Consider the following 17938-nt stretch of genomic DNA (forward strand, 5'->3'; position numbering starts at 1 on the left):
TAGGACTCTCCTAGGACCAGGTTACATGATGGTTTAACCTCTGTGGCTGGTTCGTTGTTTGTCCGAGTCATTTGCACATTTCCGTTATATGCTTAAAATTGACCATAATGCCCTTTTGACTTTAAAACGAGAATTTTGGATATGCGAAAGGACAATAACCTTAGTTACTGATTTCTAAACATGTCCCTAAAATTTCATGTCAATCCGAGGTCTAGAATAGGAGTTATGCTAAATAGCGCAATTAAGAAAACTTTTGTAATTAAACGGCGCAATTAGCATAAAGCCTATCTAAACCCAGATTTCGACACCAAACCTTTTACACACTGATGTAAAATAATATTTTAGGATTTTTAAAGATTTTTAATTATTTTTAACCTGCTCATAACCTGCGGGTATGGAATTGATTTGGTAAATACCGAATATACCCTTTTCGAACCTAAAATGAGTTCTACATGGTATTTTGACCCGAATCCAATTGCTACTGATTTCATATAATAAATAAAGTATTCTGAACTTTATAACCTGGTCAGAAAACTCAGATTTCCTGTATAACCCAGAAATCTCTTTTATAATCTTTAACATGACCAAAATACCCCTATGGGGCGTATATTGGGATTAAACTCGTTATGGGCATAATGGAAGGTATCCTACTGATATCACAACCTCTTTAGAGCATATTAACTTAGGAAACCTGTGTAGGACTCTTACGGTTACCCGTTACGCCATTTACGCGTTCGGTTCGGTTTATGTAACTAGTTTGCATAAATTAGCCGAAACGGGTCAAACCTTGTCGTTTTTATCTCAAAATCCAGAATGTGATTGGAATACCCATATTAAACAAGTCTTCAAACTTGTCGGGTCTAAATCACATTTTATTCCGGTCTTCGCTTAATCGTGCGTACGAACCGTATCTTTCGTTAAAACTAACTGGTCTAAGCTTAAGCTTAATCAAAGACCCGTTAGGATTCTAAAAGGTTATTATAAACCTTCGTTCCAGAATAGCAGACCCGGTAAAAGCTACTTGCATTAGCTGTTTGTGAATTATACTTGCAAAGGTAAATACTTTTAACTTATTTTTCCCTTATACGGGCTTGGGGTACGGTATATAAAATACCGCTTGGTCGGGCAATTGACCCTAACTCATTAGTAGTTGGGTATTATCAATGTGACCCGCTTGAAAATTGGTTTTGTTTGTTTTACGCCTTTGGGAGTTTAATGACCATGTCCCGGATATCCTTGGCATCATTTTACGAAATGGCCACGACCTTGACACGCGGGTGTAGGCGTACACCCGACAATGTGTCCATACTTATAAAGGTATAACCGTTGGTTTTCCCGCCATGGTTTTGTACTATGTGGTGTGTCAATTAACCTTAAACCCGGCACGAACCGGGTGACTGAACGCATAACGAACATGTAATTCTTTTACAAGATTAGATTTGATTAATTATCCCAAGTTATAAAAGATTGTGCCACGTGCACTCAAATCAATTTTATTAAACTCTTTTTAAAAGTGTCGGTTGAATGTATTTACCAGTGTAAACTGACGTATTTTCCCCAAAAAGATTAAATGCAGGTTCTACACGAAATAGGCTGGCCACTCCTTAGCATCGTTAGAGTCTCGCAAGCTTGGATGCCATTATCTGTTGAACAATATCTCCTTTTTATTTTGATCCACCTGTGGATCTATTTCAGCTAATATGTGATACTTGGATATTACATTTTGTTGGTTGAAATAAATCTATCTCTATGCTTCCGCTGTGCATTTAAATATTGTGTTGTTTGACTATATTGTTGCCAACTACGTCACGGTAATCCCCCACCGGGCCCACCGGTGAAACGTGTGGAAATCGGGGTGTGACAGGTAAGCGCTAGTAGACGACGCTGTTAAAATGGCCTTAGAACGGCAGTATGAAGATTATAGCGGGTCTCGAAGTAGGACCCGGTCTGCACCACACTCTAAACCGAGAACCCATTCTGAATCTCATAGCAAACCACCCTCGACCCAGTCTACACCTAAGAAAGATGATGATTGGCACTCATCAAATGAGAATAGTGTCCGCCCTAAGAAGATAGTGTTCTATGATGCACCTCGCGCCAAGGGTTGCACATATAAGTATTTTGTTTCCTGCAAACCCCGAGATTTTACTGGCGAAAAAGGCGCTGTGGATTGCATGACCTGGCTGGACGAAATGGACACTGTTGTGGACATTAGTGGTTGTGCTGAGAGGGATGTGGTAAAGTTTGCATCCCAGTCATTTAAGGGTGAAGCCCTAGCATGGTGGAGGTCATTGGTTCAAGCCTCAGGAAAGGTTGCTTTGTACAGCATGTCATGGGAGCAATTTGTTGCTCTCATCAAAGAAAACTACTGCCCTCAACACGAGGTCGAGAAGATAGAATCTGATTTCCTATCACTGGTCATGAAGAACTTGGATTGCCAGGCATATCTTACAAGTTTCAACACCCTGTCCAGATTGGTTCCGTACCTTGTGACCCCGGAACCCAAAAGGATCGCGCGTTTCATTGGGGGTCTGGCCCCAGAAATCAAAGCTAGCGTGAAGGCCTCTCGGCCCGCTACATTTAGATCCGTAGCAGATATATCTCTGTCTCTCACACTGGATGCAGTGAGACAGAGATCATTGAGAAATGCTGACACTGAGAAAAGGAAACGTGAAGATGATAATTCACGTCGGTCAAGCAAGAAGCATCGGGGGAACCGTGACCATAAGAAGGGGTCTGAGACCAAGAAGGGTGATCAGCAGTCGGGCGATAGGCCTAAGTGCAAGGTTTGCAAGAAGCACCATTTCGGGAGGTGCAGGTATGAACAGAAATCCCAGCCGAAAACATGTGGGATTTGCAAGTCCTCTGAGCATAGGACTCTTGAGTGCAAGAAACTAAAGGATGCAACTTGTTATAGTTGTAATGAAAAAGGGCACATCAAGACTAACTGCCCAAAGCTGGTGAAGAAGGCTGAAGAAGGGAAAAAGACCAATGTCAGGGTCTTTCAGATGAATGTTCAAGAGGCTATCCATAACGACAACGTCATAACTGGTACGTTTCTCATTAATGATGTATTCGCAAGAGTATTAGATGATTCTGGAGCAGATAAATCCTTTGTGGATAGTAAGTTTTGTGAGTTGTTAAAATTGCCTGTTAAAGCCTTGAGTGTGAATTATGAGGTAGAGTTAGCAGATGGGACTATGGAAACAGTCTCAACTGTGTTAGATAGATGTGTCATATCCATTAGGAACCACTCATTTCCTTTATCCCTGTTACCTTTTAAGCTAGCTGGTTTCGACATAGTGTTGGGTGCCGTTGTATTTGCACTAAAGCTATGGAGGCACTATTTGTATGGCATTAAATTCCTGATCTATTCTGATCACAAGAGCCTCCAGCACATGTTCAATCAAAAAGATTTGAATATGAGGCAGCGACGTTGGATGGAAACTCTGAACGATTACGAATGTGAAATAAGATACCATCCAGGCAAGGCCAACGTAGTCGCAGATGCCTTGAGCAGAAAAGAAAAGGTGAAACCATTAAGGATCAATGCCAAGAGCTTTGAAATCAAGAACAGTCTGAACGAAAGATTGTTAGCTGCACAGAAGGAAGCTGTGTCAGAAGCTAACAATCCTAACGAAAAGCTAGGAGTAACTGAAGAACAGTTATCCTATGGCAAAGACGGAATTTTAAGGTTAAATGGACAGATATGGGTTCCAGTCTATGGGGGACTACGAGATGTTATCCTCCGGGAAGCCCACAGTTCCAAATACTCCGTTCATCCTGGAGCTGACAAAATGTACCAGGATTTGAAGGCAAACTTCTGGTGGATAGGCTTGAAGAAGTCTATAGCTACCTATGTGGCTAAATGTTTGACTTGTGCGCAGGTCAAAGCTGAACATCAAAATGGGTCCTGTGGTTTATACCTAATTTCGCCTTTGGGTACTAACTATTTTTTTTAACAGGTTTAGGTTCTATGGTTTCAATTTTGTAACGCCTTTGGGTACTAACACCAAAATTAGTTAATTAATGACTAAAATACCCTTAATTTTTTTTAAGTTTATCAATGTAACACATTTGGGTACTAACACCTAATTTTATTTAAGTTTAAATCAATTTTACAAAATCTATTTTTTTTATTTTCATCTTTTTATTATATCTCTTAATTAACATAAAATCTATTTATTTTTTTTATTTTCATATTTTTATTAAATTTCTTATTTAACATAAAATCTACTTGTTACACCAGTATTTTTTTTAAATAGATATTTTAAATAAAATCTACTAGCTATATAGTTTTATGTAAATTAAATTTCTTACTCGTTTTAAATAATGTAAACCTTACTCGTTTTCAATTTTAAATTGAAATGATTGATAATAATAAATATCTTTCATGTAAAAAAATTTAAGCTTCTTTTTTAACTCGTTTTTTTGTTCATTTACATTTTACTATGTTGATTTATTTATTAAAAGATGAAAATTAAATATCTTTCTAAAATAGTAAAATGTAAATGAACAGAAAAAAAACAAGTTAAAAAAAGGCTTAAATTTTTTTACACGAAAGATATTTATTATTATCAATCATTTCAATTCAAAATTGAAAACGAGTAAGGTTTACATTATTTAAAACGAGTAAGAAATTTAATTTACATAAAACTATATAGCTAGTAGATTTTATTTAAAATATCTATTTAAAAAAAATACTGGTGTAACAAGTAGATTTTATGTTAAATAAGAAATTTAATAAAAATATGAAAATAAAAAAATAAATAGATTTTATGTTAATTAAGAGATATAATAAAAAGATGAAAATAAAAAAAAATAAATAGATTTTGTAAAATTGATTTAAACTTAAATAAAATTAGGTGTTAGTACCCAAATGTGTTACATTGATAAATTTAAAAAAATGCAAAGGTATTTTAGTCATTAATTAACTAATTTTGGTGTTAGTACCCAAAGGCGTTACAAAATTGAAACCATAGAAGCTAAACATGTTAAAAAAAAGTAGTTAGTACTCAAAGGCGAAATTAGGTATAAACCACAGGACCCATTTGTGTAATTAACTCTTTTTAATCTTAAAGATTTTGTCAGTGGTTTCATGAATAAGTTCAGTTCGAGTAATTTGTTTATCACCATACGTCACAAAGCTTTTTTTTCATCTATGTGTGATTGATTCACAAATCACAAGTTTATGATTGATAATATCCCTCAAAGAAAATGGCTTTATATCAAATATTTGAGTTGATCAAGGAAGAGAACGGGGTTATGGGTCAAGGCTTTCTTTAGTATGATGGGCTTCTTTTCTTGGTCAGGACTTCTGATCCAATTTATTTCCTGTGTCTACAAGAGTGCAAGAAACACCTTGTGTGTCACAATTATTGGATAATAACGTTCATAACTAATTAAAAAACCAGAAAATGGAAATAAATATAATATAAGTTGGTCTAGATTGAATGAAAAAAATGAGAAAAAATAAATAAAATAAAGGACAAAAGAAGAAGAAAGTTTGACACCAAAATTCTGAGTCCAAACATCATACATGCCTCTTACATTTATAGCCCAATCAGTATATGTAAAATTTAAAAGAATTCAATGACACTTATAAATTCATACAATGTTTTTCTGGTTAATGCTAATAACAATTGTTAAGGCCTGCATTGCATTAGCTAAGACCAACAACCCTCATCCGAAACTCAATTACAAATGCCTAAGGCTGTAAACAAACAACGAATAGTTCGTGAACCGTTCGGCGGGAAGTTCGTTTATGTCCATTCGTTTAATTAATGAATGAACATGAACAAGAAATTTCGATTAGTTAGTTAAATGAACGAACACGAACATATGTCTCGTTCGTTCAATTGCGTTCGTGAACATTCGGTAAAGTGTTCGTGAACATTCGTTATGTTCATTTGTTTATGTTGTTCCTTAAAGATTTTTTTAGCATTTATTTATTTTATCTAAACTTTTTATATTCTTTAGTTCTTATTTAACTCATTACCCAAATAAATAAAATAGAAAACCCTATCTCCACCTTGTTTATGCACCGTTTCACTTTCCTTCTCATTATTCACATCGAAAATACTCGAGCTTCGTTCAACAATTAGGACTTCAAGGTGTAGCGTCGTCACTCTCATCATCCACCTCTAGCCACCACCGTCTTTGCTGATTTTATATGTGTTCGTTTTTGTTCGTGAACACATTCCTTTCCTTCACGAACGAACACGAACATAAAATCTCATCTGGTAAGTGTTCATGAACCGTTCGTGAACACATTATATCCTTAACGAATGAACACGAACAAGGCCTTGTTTATGTTCGTTGGGTTCGACAAATGCTGATTTATGTCCAAGCAAAAAGGGAAAATATCATTGTAAAATTTCTGGACTTTTATGGGTTTAAAGTAGAATGCAGTGTTGATGATGTTAACATATTGAATGAAGAACAAAAGTGAGACAACAAGGTAAGAATTTGGTGGGCACTTGAAGTGATAAATGTGCAAATTGGTATTGAGAAAGTTATGTTATATTATCAGTCTTGAGCAATGTAGGCCATACAACCCAATAGCCCACTGGGCCAAGCCAGAACTATATAGGAGCCCAAAGATACAACCCATTAGCATTTAGACTACACAAACCATCACCAACTATAATTTCAGTACAACATATTACAATGTAAAAGGTAAAATGCAAACTCATATAAAATTTGGCATCATCACACTAAACTTGAAACAAAAACAAGAAACTTCAAGACTAAAGCTTTCTGACAATTTATGCATTTGTTTATTCAGAGTTGGCCCAATCTTTTCTGATATCAAACGCATAGTTGATCTCCAAGTAGCATTTGTTGTCATCATCAACAAACTGAAAACAATAAAAAAAACAAGTGTGAAGTAATAATTATATCAAGACATTATCATTTGCCCCTCACTTCATGGGCCAGCAAAATGATGGCTTACTTTAAAAAGCAAAACATAAAACACTCAACATGTGTCCATGATTCATGTTATAGTTTGGGCCACACAAAAAAAAAAAAAAAAAAAACATCTAATGTGTGACACGTTAAGTAAAAAACTCATTGCGCTTGTAACGAAACTTAGACACAACAACACGTTTTCTAACAACCAACGTTCCAACCATTGATGGATTCAAGAATTTTCGTCAGCGAGGGCCGAAAACGGGTCTGGTAGGAGATGGGTAGCTTGAAAATGGGCCGGGTTAAGATAATTATATCAAAACTTAGTTAAATTGAACTTTTTTTTGTCCCATAACATATTATTTGAGAAAATTCAAATATTTTTTATTATAGGTATGTCCTTCGTATTAACGAGAATTGTTTAACTTGAATTCTGAAATTTGAAAGTTCATGGGCCAGAAATGGGCCAGTATAAACAATATAATTGTTTATACTAGATCCATTACGAACCCATTTTTAATATAATTGTTTATACAGGTCGGTTCGTAATGGATCTAGTATAAACAATTATATTAAAAATGGCAAAATTAAACTTTTTATGGGCCTACTAAAGTAGCCCAAGCCTATAAGACATTATTTACAAAAACTTTAAATACTTTTCATTAGTTTGTGATCAAAAGTTGAAATTTAAAAAGTTAGGAGCAAAATATTGAAAATTGTTATATTTATTTACCTTTGTTTTAGCAGAGTAAGATCCTCTTGCAAAGTAACCAGAAGGTGTAGTCTCTTCAGGCATCTCATAAGTATATGCTTCTTGTTGGGGGCTAAAAGTTCCAAGCATTTGTTTCACTCTATCCACTAAAACCAAGAATAACCGTCTTATATATCACACTTAAAACAATATATATGTATAGTTAGTTAGTTGGTTAGTTAGTTAGTTACCTCTGACACCAGTTCTCCATACGTTGTTGGTGTACTTTAAACCGGAAACAATATTACACCCAACTTGAAACTTGAACCGTAGACTGTAACGACAACCTTCTTTCAACGTAAACCATAACCCTTTCGGCTTTCCATCTTCGGGTATCGCAAGAACAATGTCAGATCTCCCAGGAGACGAGATCGAAAGACTAATGATTTTCACTTCCGGTTCGAGTGACTCTATAAACAAAATCAACATATTTATTTTACTACTAATTTTTAACAAAATTGAATTCCATTAATCAAACAATAGTACCTCCAACATCATTAATATCAACATTTCCAAGAAGCTGTTCTTTCCACTTTCTAAGACTCTCATCATCCTACAATCATTTAAAAAAAATTAATTATTGTTATAATTTTCAAATACATTATATAAAAAAAAAGAATGACAGTTAAACTGGCAAAAGAATGACAGGTAAACCGGCGCAATCTTTTGAATAGCAAAACCGATCCTACCGTAAAAAAAAAAAATTACCTTATCTTTCTCAAGTTGTGATTTGAGGGTGCACTGAGGACCCAATTCAATTTTATTGTTATTATTATTATTATCTTCTGCTTCTTCATCACCTTCATCTTCAGTTTCATCAATGGATGATTCACTCTGAATTCTCTTCATACTTTGTTTTTCTTCAACAATTTCTTGAAACCCATTTCTGGGTTCCTCTTGGACTTCTTGTTTGATGGTCAACGACATGAAAGGGTTGTGAACAAATTGTGCTGGTAATTGATGAAATCAATGTGAAGAAAATGGAAGGAAAAAAAAGAAGAAAAAGGTGGTTTGTTTCTTGGAGTAAAAGGTGTTGGGAAAAGTGAAAATGTTGAAATAACGGTGAAGAAGATCCAAGAAACAGGAGGAAGAGAAAGCGATAAAATCAAGACAAAGGGTGATAGGCCCACCGAGAACACGGGTAAAGGGATCTGCTTTTAAATACATACATACATATATTTATTGTTTTTTTTTATTTACAAGATACTTTTTTTTTTCTTGTGAACATTTTTATTTTATATTTTTTGATAAAATAATGTAAGAAAAAGAGTAAATACAAGATACTTCTGTATGAGTCTCGTTTGAAATAAATTTTGTTCGGAGTTGAGCCATGGGTTTTTCTAGTTGTGGGTTTCTTGCTGGAAGTTGGGTTGAGTCACCATGTTTTTTATTCGGGCGGAAGGGTGATCCATATGTCAGGTGATCTCTGTTGTCCGGCCTTTTGTTGTTAAAAAAAAGAATTTAAGGTGTAGTTTAAAAGTAGATTGATTTTACATGTAGGGTGCCCATTGAAGATGAGGTGATATTTGGGTGTTTTGGATTGAGTTTGGAAATTATTAATTAACTTATTAGTTTTTTGAAAAAATTAATTAGTTAATAAGTTATTTATATAAGCTAGAATTTTAGGTTTTTTTTAAATAAGTTGTTGACTTATTGGCTCCAACAAATTAATAAGTTATTTTTAAATTTTTTTTTTGAACGGCAAAAATATTCTATGATTATAGAACCGGCCAACATATGCTGTAAAACCCAAAATTACAACTACAAACCGAAAAGGAAAACAAACTTTTATACAATCCCCCAACCGATTATTACTAATTTATGATATCTCTTATATTGAAATCCTCCCATCTCTCCCAAACCACATCTTTCACCTTCGATCTACTTTTTAGCCATAAAAACGAGTCCGCCTTAATCTCGTCGACAATGTTTTCTTCTGACCTTACTATACCTTTGAACTCTTTTTCGTTTCTTGCTTTCCATATGTGCCACATGGTTGTCTGTATAACCAATTTTATAATTTTCTTCCACTTTGTAGAACCATTTAATCCATCTATGTATGCTAGAACCTTCTCACAAGAGCTGATGTCCCCTACTGATGGTAGTTTCAGCCAAATAATGATTCTTCTCCACACTAATACTGATTCCGTGCATTCGCTGATGATGTGTTCTACCGTCTCTTCCGCTGATCTGCATCTAGGGCACAGGTAATCTTCTAGCATAATGCCTCTTCTCCTCAATTCGGCTTTTACCGGAATTCTACCGATCCCCGCCCTCCATGTGAAATAATTTAATTTTGCAGGCACCCACGAGTTCCAATGCTTCCATTCTGCTTCTCTATTGTTACACATCTGCTTATAGATCTGTTCTTTGACAACTGCTACTGTGAATTCTTCCCAGCTACTATCCGCCCATCCCCATCTATCTTTACCTGTAAGAGTTTTTATGTTATGTAATTCTTTTAGCAAATCTGTCCATTGAAACCATTCATCATCTGAGCATGGCGGTCTTAACGTTTCGATGTTCCACTGCACTTCATTCCGAACACATGTGGCATGTTCTGAAACCCTAGCGTTTTTGCTCTTTGCGATTTTATACAATTCTGGGAATTGTTTTATAAACGGTTTTTCTCCAGCCCATCTATCCGTCCAGAATTTGGTCTCTGCTCCGTCTCCCACTTTCACCATAAGTCGATCTTGTATGATTATATCTCTGCTTTCCAGTTCTCTGAATGATGCCACTATATCTTTCCACAGACCACTGATTCCATTGTTTACAGGAAAATATTTTTTACTTCTTGAATTTGCGTGAATCGCCCTTATGACCCTTGCCCACAGTTCTGTCGGATTCATCTTGTATTTCCATCCCCATTTTGTTAGTAATGCTAGATTAGCACTGCTCATGTCCCCAATACCAAAGCCTCCGTCTTTTCTTGGTTTTGTCATATTATTCCACGCTATCCATCTAATTTTGTTTTTTCCATCTTTCTTTCCCCAAACAAAATCTCTGCGAATACCCTCTAGTTTTTGTAAAACTTTCTTTGGTGCTCGAAACATTGACAAATAGTAATTTGGCAAAGCTCCCATCACCGCTTTCGCAAGGACCATTCTTCCAGCGAAGGATAGGCACTTAGCTTTCCAGGCCGAGAGTTTGCTATTAAACTTATCCACAACCGGTTCCAATATTTAACTCGTTTCATGTTTGCTCCGATAGTTAATCCGAGGAACTTGAAAGGTAGTTCTCCTTTGCTACAATTTAACTTGGCTGCCATACTATCAATTTCCTCTTCTTCAATACCCACTCCAAATAGCTTGGATTTGTTTAAGTTTACTTTTAAACCCGATACTAAATAAAAACATCTCAGTATTCTTTTTAAATTTTGTATATTTGATTCAGACCACTCCCCCATGAAAATCACATCGTCCGCGTAGAATAGGTGTGATATACACGGGCCTTCGTTTGGTAATTCTACTCCTTTGAACACCCCCTTTCTCCCGCCCTATTCATTATGACATTTAATGCTTCCATAGCTAGGATAAATAGGAACGGGGATAGGGGATCGCCTTGTCTTAAGCCTCTCTGTAGTTTGAACTCTGAGGTTGGGGAACCGTTCACCAATACTGAAGCCCAACTTGATTTCAGACATGCTCCGATCCATTTTCTCCACAAGAATGGGAATTTCATTGCTTTTAGGGTCGCCAAGAGAAATTTCCAATTTATTGAATCGTATGCTTTCTCAAAGTCTACTTTGAAGACGAAAATTTTCTGCTTACTCTTCTTAGCCCATGATATGACTTCACTTGCAATCATCGGGCCATCGAAAATAGACCTACCTTCCACGAAAGCGGTTTGAACCGGGCCAACTACAGAACTGGTGACCTTTTTGAGTCTAGTTGCTAGTATCTTAGCAATCACTTTATAAAGTACTCCGATCAGAGATATTGGCCGATATTCGCTAACATCTTTTGGATCTCTCGTCTTTGGAATTAAAGCTACAAAGGACGGATTACAACCCCTGTCGATACATGCCTTCTCGTGAAATTCCTTTAGTGCTCCCATGAAGTATTTCTCCAATTGATCCCAGTACTTTTTAATAAATTTGAACGAAAAACCATCAGGCCCGGGAGCCTTGTCACCGCCGCACGCCCAGACCGCTTTTTTTATCTCTTCTCTTGAGAATTCAGTGACCAGCTTTTTTATTTGATCATTATTGATTTGTGCGAAGCCTCTACCATCCAGCGTCGGTCTTCTGACTACAGGTTCTATGAATCTTGCCTTAAAACTCTCTAAAATGGATTCCTTGATCAGTTTTGGATCCGTCTCCATGACCCCGTTTACTTTTAGTGCATTTATTCTGTTCCTCGCTTTTCGGCAGCTTATTATACCGTGGAAGAATTTTGTGTTTTCATCCCCTAGCTTCGCCCATCTGAATTTAGCTTTTTGTTTTAAGTTGTCCAGCCTTCTTTTCTCATGTTTTCTTATCTTCCATTTGCTTGTTATTCTTTTCTCCTTTTCCTGCCTTGTAAGACTTCGGTTTTCGGCCAATTTCTCGATGTCTTCTACTTCTTTCTTGTACTCCTGTAACTCTTTTTCCTCTGTTACTTTTGAATTTTTCCTCCATTGTTTTATATCGCCTTTAAGTCTCTTAAAAAGACCCGCCACATCCTTTAACGAAATTGTCCCGGTACCATTTGCAACCAACACTTTTCTTACCACTTCATCAAGTCCCTGTAATTCCAACCAGCTATTATAGAATCGGAAAGGTATTGGCCCGAAGTCCGGTGAATGGCATATCAACGAAAGTGGGCTGTGATCCGACAAGTTCCTTGCTAGAGCTTCAAATTTTGCCGTTGGCCAATTATTCAAAAACTCATTGCACACTAGGATCCTATCTATTTTGCTAAGACTTGATCCATCCTCCGGCATGTAAGTGAACTTGTAACCCCCCATTTGATATTCAACTAATCCTGATTCGGCTATAAACGAGTTGAATAACATTGCACTATAGCTGTCAAATCTTGAAATCATTCTATCCCCTTCTTCTCTTACTTCGTTGAAATCACCCAACATGATCCATATTCCTTCTTTTTGTTCCTTAATGGTCTTCAAATCCTCCCATAAACTTCTTCTACGCATTGTATCGCAAGGAGCGTATACATTTACTATATTGATAATTATTTCCGTTCCAGCTATCTTCCCTGAGATTAGTAGATAATGCTCTCTTTTTACGTCGCTGATCCTGGAAAAGATGGATGGGTCCCAAGCCGAGACTAATCCACCCGATCTACCCGAAGCATCAACTGACTCCCATTCCATCTCTACTTGGCCCCAGTATCTCCCTACTGTTACTCCATCAATACCCGAGACTTGAGTTTCTTGTATACAAAGGAAGGATGTTTTGTTTTCTTTTACCAACTTGCTGATCCACCCTGGCTTTTCTGTACCCGTTCCTCTGATGTTTATTGACAAGAAATTCATAATTCTTCGTTTGACTCCAATTCCTGTTGAATGATCCTGGTGACTTCTGGTCGATGCCCTGAAATCCTTACTCCTATCTTCTTCCCGATACGTATCGTTTCTTCTGTTTCATCCTGTGTGTCGATTACCGACGCTTCATTCAAATCAAAAGTTCTGTCAATTGGGTCAACCAGATCATCGTTTGACGCCTGACTGATACCTGTTCTTTCATCGTCTGTCCTTAATCTCTTGTGTTTCTCCGAATAAGTGTTGATATGAGCACATTTGGACACCCTCTTTCTCCTTTTTCCTATAACCCTCTTTTTACTTGTGGCCCATATTAGTTCATCTAAGTTGAAAGGGTCATAATCAGGCCCATTATCATTTCCAGTTCCTTCTTTATCTTTCTGATTTAGCTTCTTGTTTGGTCCGGTTTCCCCTTTATCTTTTACCGGCCCAGTATTCCTAGGCCCATTTTGTCTCTCACTTCCAGCCTGGAAGTTTACTTCCCAATTTTCGCTTTCTAGAACAAAGTTATTGTTATTATCTATTGTATTCCTAGGGTTTTGAGGATCTTCTGACGCTTCGGTTCTGATACAATCAGCAAAAATCTCTCTCCAATTCCCACCGAAACTATTACCTTCATTTAATATTTCACCCTCCTCGATGTACGTTTGGTCTTCCGCACCTGATGGGTTCCCTGACTTTTCGTTTTCTTCCTCCTGTCCTTCCTCGTCGTCACCGTCTGCCATCATGTTCTCTGTGTCTCCGTTCTCCGTCGTATTTCTTCCGTCGTTGTTCACCGGACTATTGCCTGTCTTTTCCCCTATCTCACTGTTTTCATTACCTATATTTTCATTACCTATATTTTTAAATTCAATCTGAAGAAAAACGCTAGAAAACATTCAAAATTCGTGAGCGTATTTAATGTCGTCTTTAATGAGATGAGATATTTTATTTTATATGCAAATTCTCTGTCATTGTTTAATCTCCGGATGAAAGAGTTTTTATTTTTTAAACTTTACGATTTTTTTTTCTTTTTACCTATATCATATGGTAATTTATAGATTAATCATATGAAAATTGACTGTCTGATCTATGAACGGGTAGTGAAGTCGATAAAACTGGTAAAAATGATCAAACCATAAAGACGAAAATAGCAGTTTACAATTCGTAATATGAAGCAGATACTAACCTAAGTTTATAATGTTTTTATCGATTCTTTATTCTCTATATTTTGTCCAAATTATAAGAGAACTATTTCCATTTTCGTTTGTTTTCTCAATGACTTACTTCTATACTTTACCTTGTACGTTTTCCAAATAAATTCAAATATACTTGGTAAAGACTGAAGAAATACAAAAAATGGCATTTTACCTCTTCTATCTCATAGTTAATGATCAATAATTTGAAAAGAAAAAAACATACAAATCAAAATGAAATGCATACACTATTTTTTTTTTTTTAACGGCCAACAAAATTATTTATTACTTAAAGGGCCAAGAACATGTTAGCCCACACCAAGTTACATACACCCATTACATACACCAACTAACTATCGATCTACTAACATACACCAACTAACTATCAATAAAAAAAAAATGCATACACTATTATATACCAATCTACAAAAACTACTCTCCTAAAAGGAAAAAAAAAAAAAAAACCCCACCAAATCTATACAGAAAGATGGTGTGGTTATGAAGTTAAGTTCTTATATGCTGTGGCGGGTAATAGGTAGTGGATTGGTTATTTGAGTCTTGTAGTTGTTAATTAAAGTTATGAATTATTGATGATGAATGATACGTTACATGAGAGATCAAATGTAGATTTAACGGCAAACGAATCCGTCAAATGGGTTACTGGCGAAATTCACCATATCGGGATACACTCACCTCCGAACCAGGGAAAACCCTCACATAGGGCCGAAGCCCATGAACACTCGCCCGAAGGCACGACAGTGCGGTGAGATAAAACCCGCTCAGTTCAAGGATCGAACTAGCGATCTCCACCTTTCCTTCTAGTCTCTCATCATCACCAGGTGCCGAAGAAAATATTAGGATGCCAGAAATCGAACTTGGGTCCCTTAGAACACCAAGTTTCTCTCTCTTACCACTCCACCACCACCTCATTGGCCAAATGTAGATGTTAATGGGTCAGTTTGTGATGATTTTGATATCTCTAATCTAATGCCAACCACTGGAGTATCATCGTACCACCAGCGAAGCTCACCCGATCATATCCATCTCCGCTAGACAATAATGTCTATACACCAATTCAATAGGAAACCCAATAAATCTAGGAGAAAAACCCTCTTGTGAGAATCGAACATTGATACTAAATATATAAGGAAAAATTACAAGTTTTGTCCTTTATCTTTATACCACTTTTCAGGCGGTGTCCTTTTTAACGAATGTTGACAGGCGGTGTCCTTTGCTAGGTATTTTGTTGCAAGTTTAGTCCTTTACACCCAACCCAGTTAAAAAACCCTGTTAATTGTTGGGTGTAAAGGACTAAACTTGAAGCAAAATACCTAGGTAAAGGACTAAACTTACAATAAAATACCTAGTAAAAGACACCGCCTGTCAACAATTAACATGGTTTTTTAACTGGTTTCGGTGTAAAGGACTAAACTTGCAACAAAATACCTAGTAAAGGTCATCGCCTGAAAAAGTGATATAAAGATAAAGGAGAAAACATGTAATTTTTCAAATATATAGTTCTGTCAATTCAATTTTCTTTACAATGCTAGTTGAATTTTGTTTGTAAGAATATAAACAAAATACATATGGTCATGACAAAAAAACAGAACAGAAAACCCAAATTGTCTTATGAGTTCTGACACAAAATTCACAAGGATGAGGTGGTCCAAGTTAGTTTGTCGTTAAATAAATAATGTAGGAATGTAGCTATTCTAAGTATTTAAATGGTTAAAAAATTAATTATATAATAAATAACAAGAAAATAAGGTATGCACTTGGATGACCTTTTTATTAATGTATTCTCGACTTCTCGTTGGAGGTAATATGGATCTAGTTGCTAGCTTGAATGCTTTAGTAGTATCAATACTGATCTATTTGTAATGAGTGATTTTATAGAAAGGGAATGAACTAATTTTACTATTAATCCAGTTGTGCAAATCCATCATTTGTACGATATCTAAATTGATTCTAATCTTAAAATTTGAAAACGTAAATTACAAGAATTGTCTTTTATATTTATATTCAATTTCAGGTGCTATCTTTTGAGTTAAAAATTACGAGTTTTGTACTTAATGTTTTAAAATCTTGTATGGTATATCATTTAGCACTAAATCAGTTAATTTTTATCATTAATATAAATCAGGTTACACAAGTGTAGTTTGATCTTTTACCTATATATTTAATATAATTCAATAAATAAAAACAAAACCAAATGCCATCACCATCTCTCTCTCTCTCTCTCTCTCTCTCTCTCTCTCTCTCTCTCTCTCTCTCTCTCTCTCTCTCTCTCTCTCTCTCTCTCTCTCTCTCTCTCTCTCTCTCTCTCTCTCTCTCTCTCAATCCACCACGACCACCAAAATTTAGGACAAACAAAAGTCTGTTTTCTGCAAGTGCCAACACCACAACCTTCCAAACACAAAATAAGATCTCAAATTAAACACAACTTGCAACCCTCATCGGCTCACCCCACCAAAACCATCAAGAACCCTAATCTTTAACAACTCATAACCACTTTCAAAATTCCAATTTGCGTGCCTCTTCACATTCACTTATCAACACTCCTTTTTTCTACTCTCCTGTCTTCCGACTTCCATTCAATCAAATCTTACCACAAACCCTAACACGATAACACCCAAATCACTTTAATCAAACCCAAAATGGGATCTGCTGAAAGCCACCAAGATTTACACTTATCCAACACTAAATCCAAAGAAGAACAACCCCATACCAAATCAGAAGAAGATGAAGATGTAAAAGACGACCAATCACCTATCAAAACCCCACCCAAAACCCCATCTGTTGATGAAATTGAAGCTAAATTAAAAGCCCTAAAGCTCAAATATCAATCTAAGAATCAATTTAAAGAATTCCGTTAAACTTTACGTTTACTCAGGTGGAAATACTGCCAATTCAAAATGGGATGTTGTTGATAAGCTTTGTTCGTTTTCTTTTATTAAAACAACCACCGATCAGAACCCTAGACATCCGTCACCACTAGATCTACGGCTGACCTCCTCATCGGGTGAGACCTAGTAAACGATTAGGCTCTTCGGTATGGTGACGGAGATGAAGACGGGACAGGATGAAGACGGGACGGGATGAAGACGGAGGGGGCGGGATGGGGTGACGGAGAGGACGTCGGAGAGAGAAGAAAGGGGGCCCACCATTTGGATCGTCCTCAACGTCGATATTCCGACGTTGAAGACGGGGACGGAGCTCGACGGGAGGGGGGCGGGATGGGGTGACGCCGGCGCCGGGCGGAGACGGGGTGGATGACGCCACCATACCGAGCAGCCTTAGGGTGTTTTAAATTTATCTTTTGTGTTATTAATTAATTTATTAATTTTTTTAAATAAATATATAAAAATACTAAAGTACCCATGTGTGACCTAATTTAACCTAAAAATTAACTGGGTTAGGATCAAGATTATGGTGTTTTAAATTTATCTTTTGCATTATTTATTAATTATTTTTAAATAAATACGTAAAGAGAATAAAGTACTCATGTTTGACTTAACTTAAGCTTAAAAATTAACTAGGTTTGGGTCAAAGGACATACCGTGCAAGATTTTGAATCATTGCCAATTTTAAAGTCAATGGACAACGCTTGAAATTG

General features: G+C 36.3%; 1 protein-coding gene across 1 annotated transcript; it reads right to left on the reverse strand.

The window, feature by feature from the left end:
* Positions 1-6500: 6500 nt before the first annotated feature.
* On the reverse strand, positions 6501-8805 carry LOC110921996 (rho GDP-dissociation inhibitor 1). Its single transcript, XM_022166332.2, has 5 exons — positions 8372-8805; positions 8150-8216; positions 7855-8073; positions 7646-7770; positions 6501-6860 (listed from the first exon to the last, which is right to left on the reverse strand). The coding sequence occupies exons 1-5, from the start codon at positions 8588-8590 to the stop codon at positions 6780-6782; spliced, it is 711 nt and encodes a 236-aa protein (XP_022022024.1). The 5' UTR covers positions 8591-8805; the 3' UTR covers positions 6501-6779.
* Between the last annotated feature and the right edge of the window lie 9133 nt (positions 8806-17938).

This window comes from Helianthus annuus, chromosome 11 (assembly GCF_002127325.2).
Source record: "Helianthus annuus cultivar XRQ/B chromosome 11, HanXRQr2.0-SUNRISE, whole genome shotgun sequence".
In the NCBI taxonomy this organism is placed as follows: Eukaryota; Viridiplantae; Streptophyta; class Magnoliopsida; order Asterales; family Asteraceae; genus Helianthus; species Helianthus annuus.

Excerpts from the sequence above, each read along its gene's own strand:
- LOC110921996 (XM_022166332.2), bottom strand. The coding sequence starts at position 8,590 with ATGTCGTTGACCATCAAACAAGAAGTCCAAGAGGAACCCAGAAATGGG. Across the intron at positions 8,217-8,371 it reads CACAACTTGAGAAAGATAAG|GATGATGAGAGTCTTAGAAA; the intron begins GTAATTTTTTTT and ends AAATGATTGTAG. Across the intron at positions 6,861-7,645 it reads CTTACTCTGCTAAAACAAAG|TTTGTTGATGATGACAACAA; the intron begins GTAAATAAATAT and ends TATTGTTTTCAG.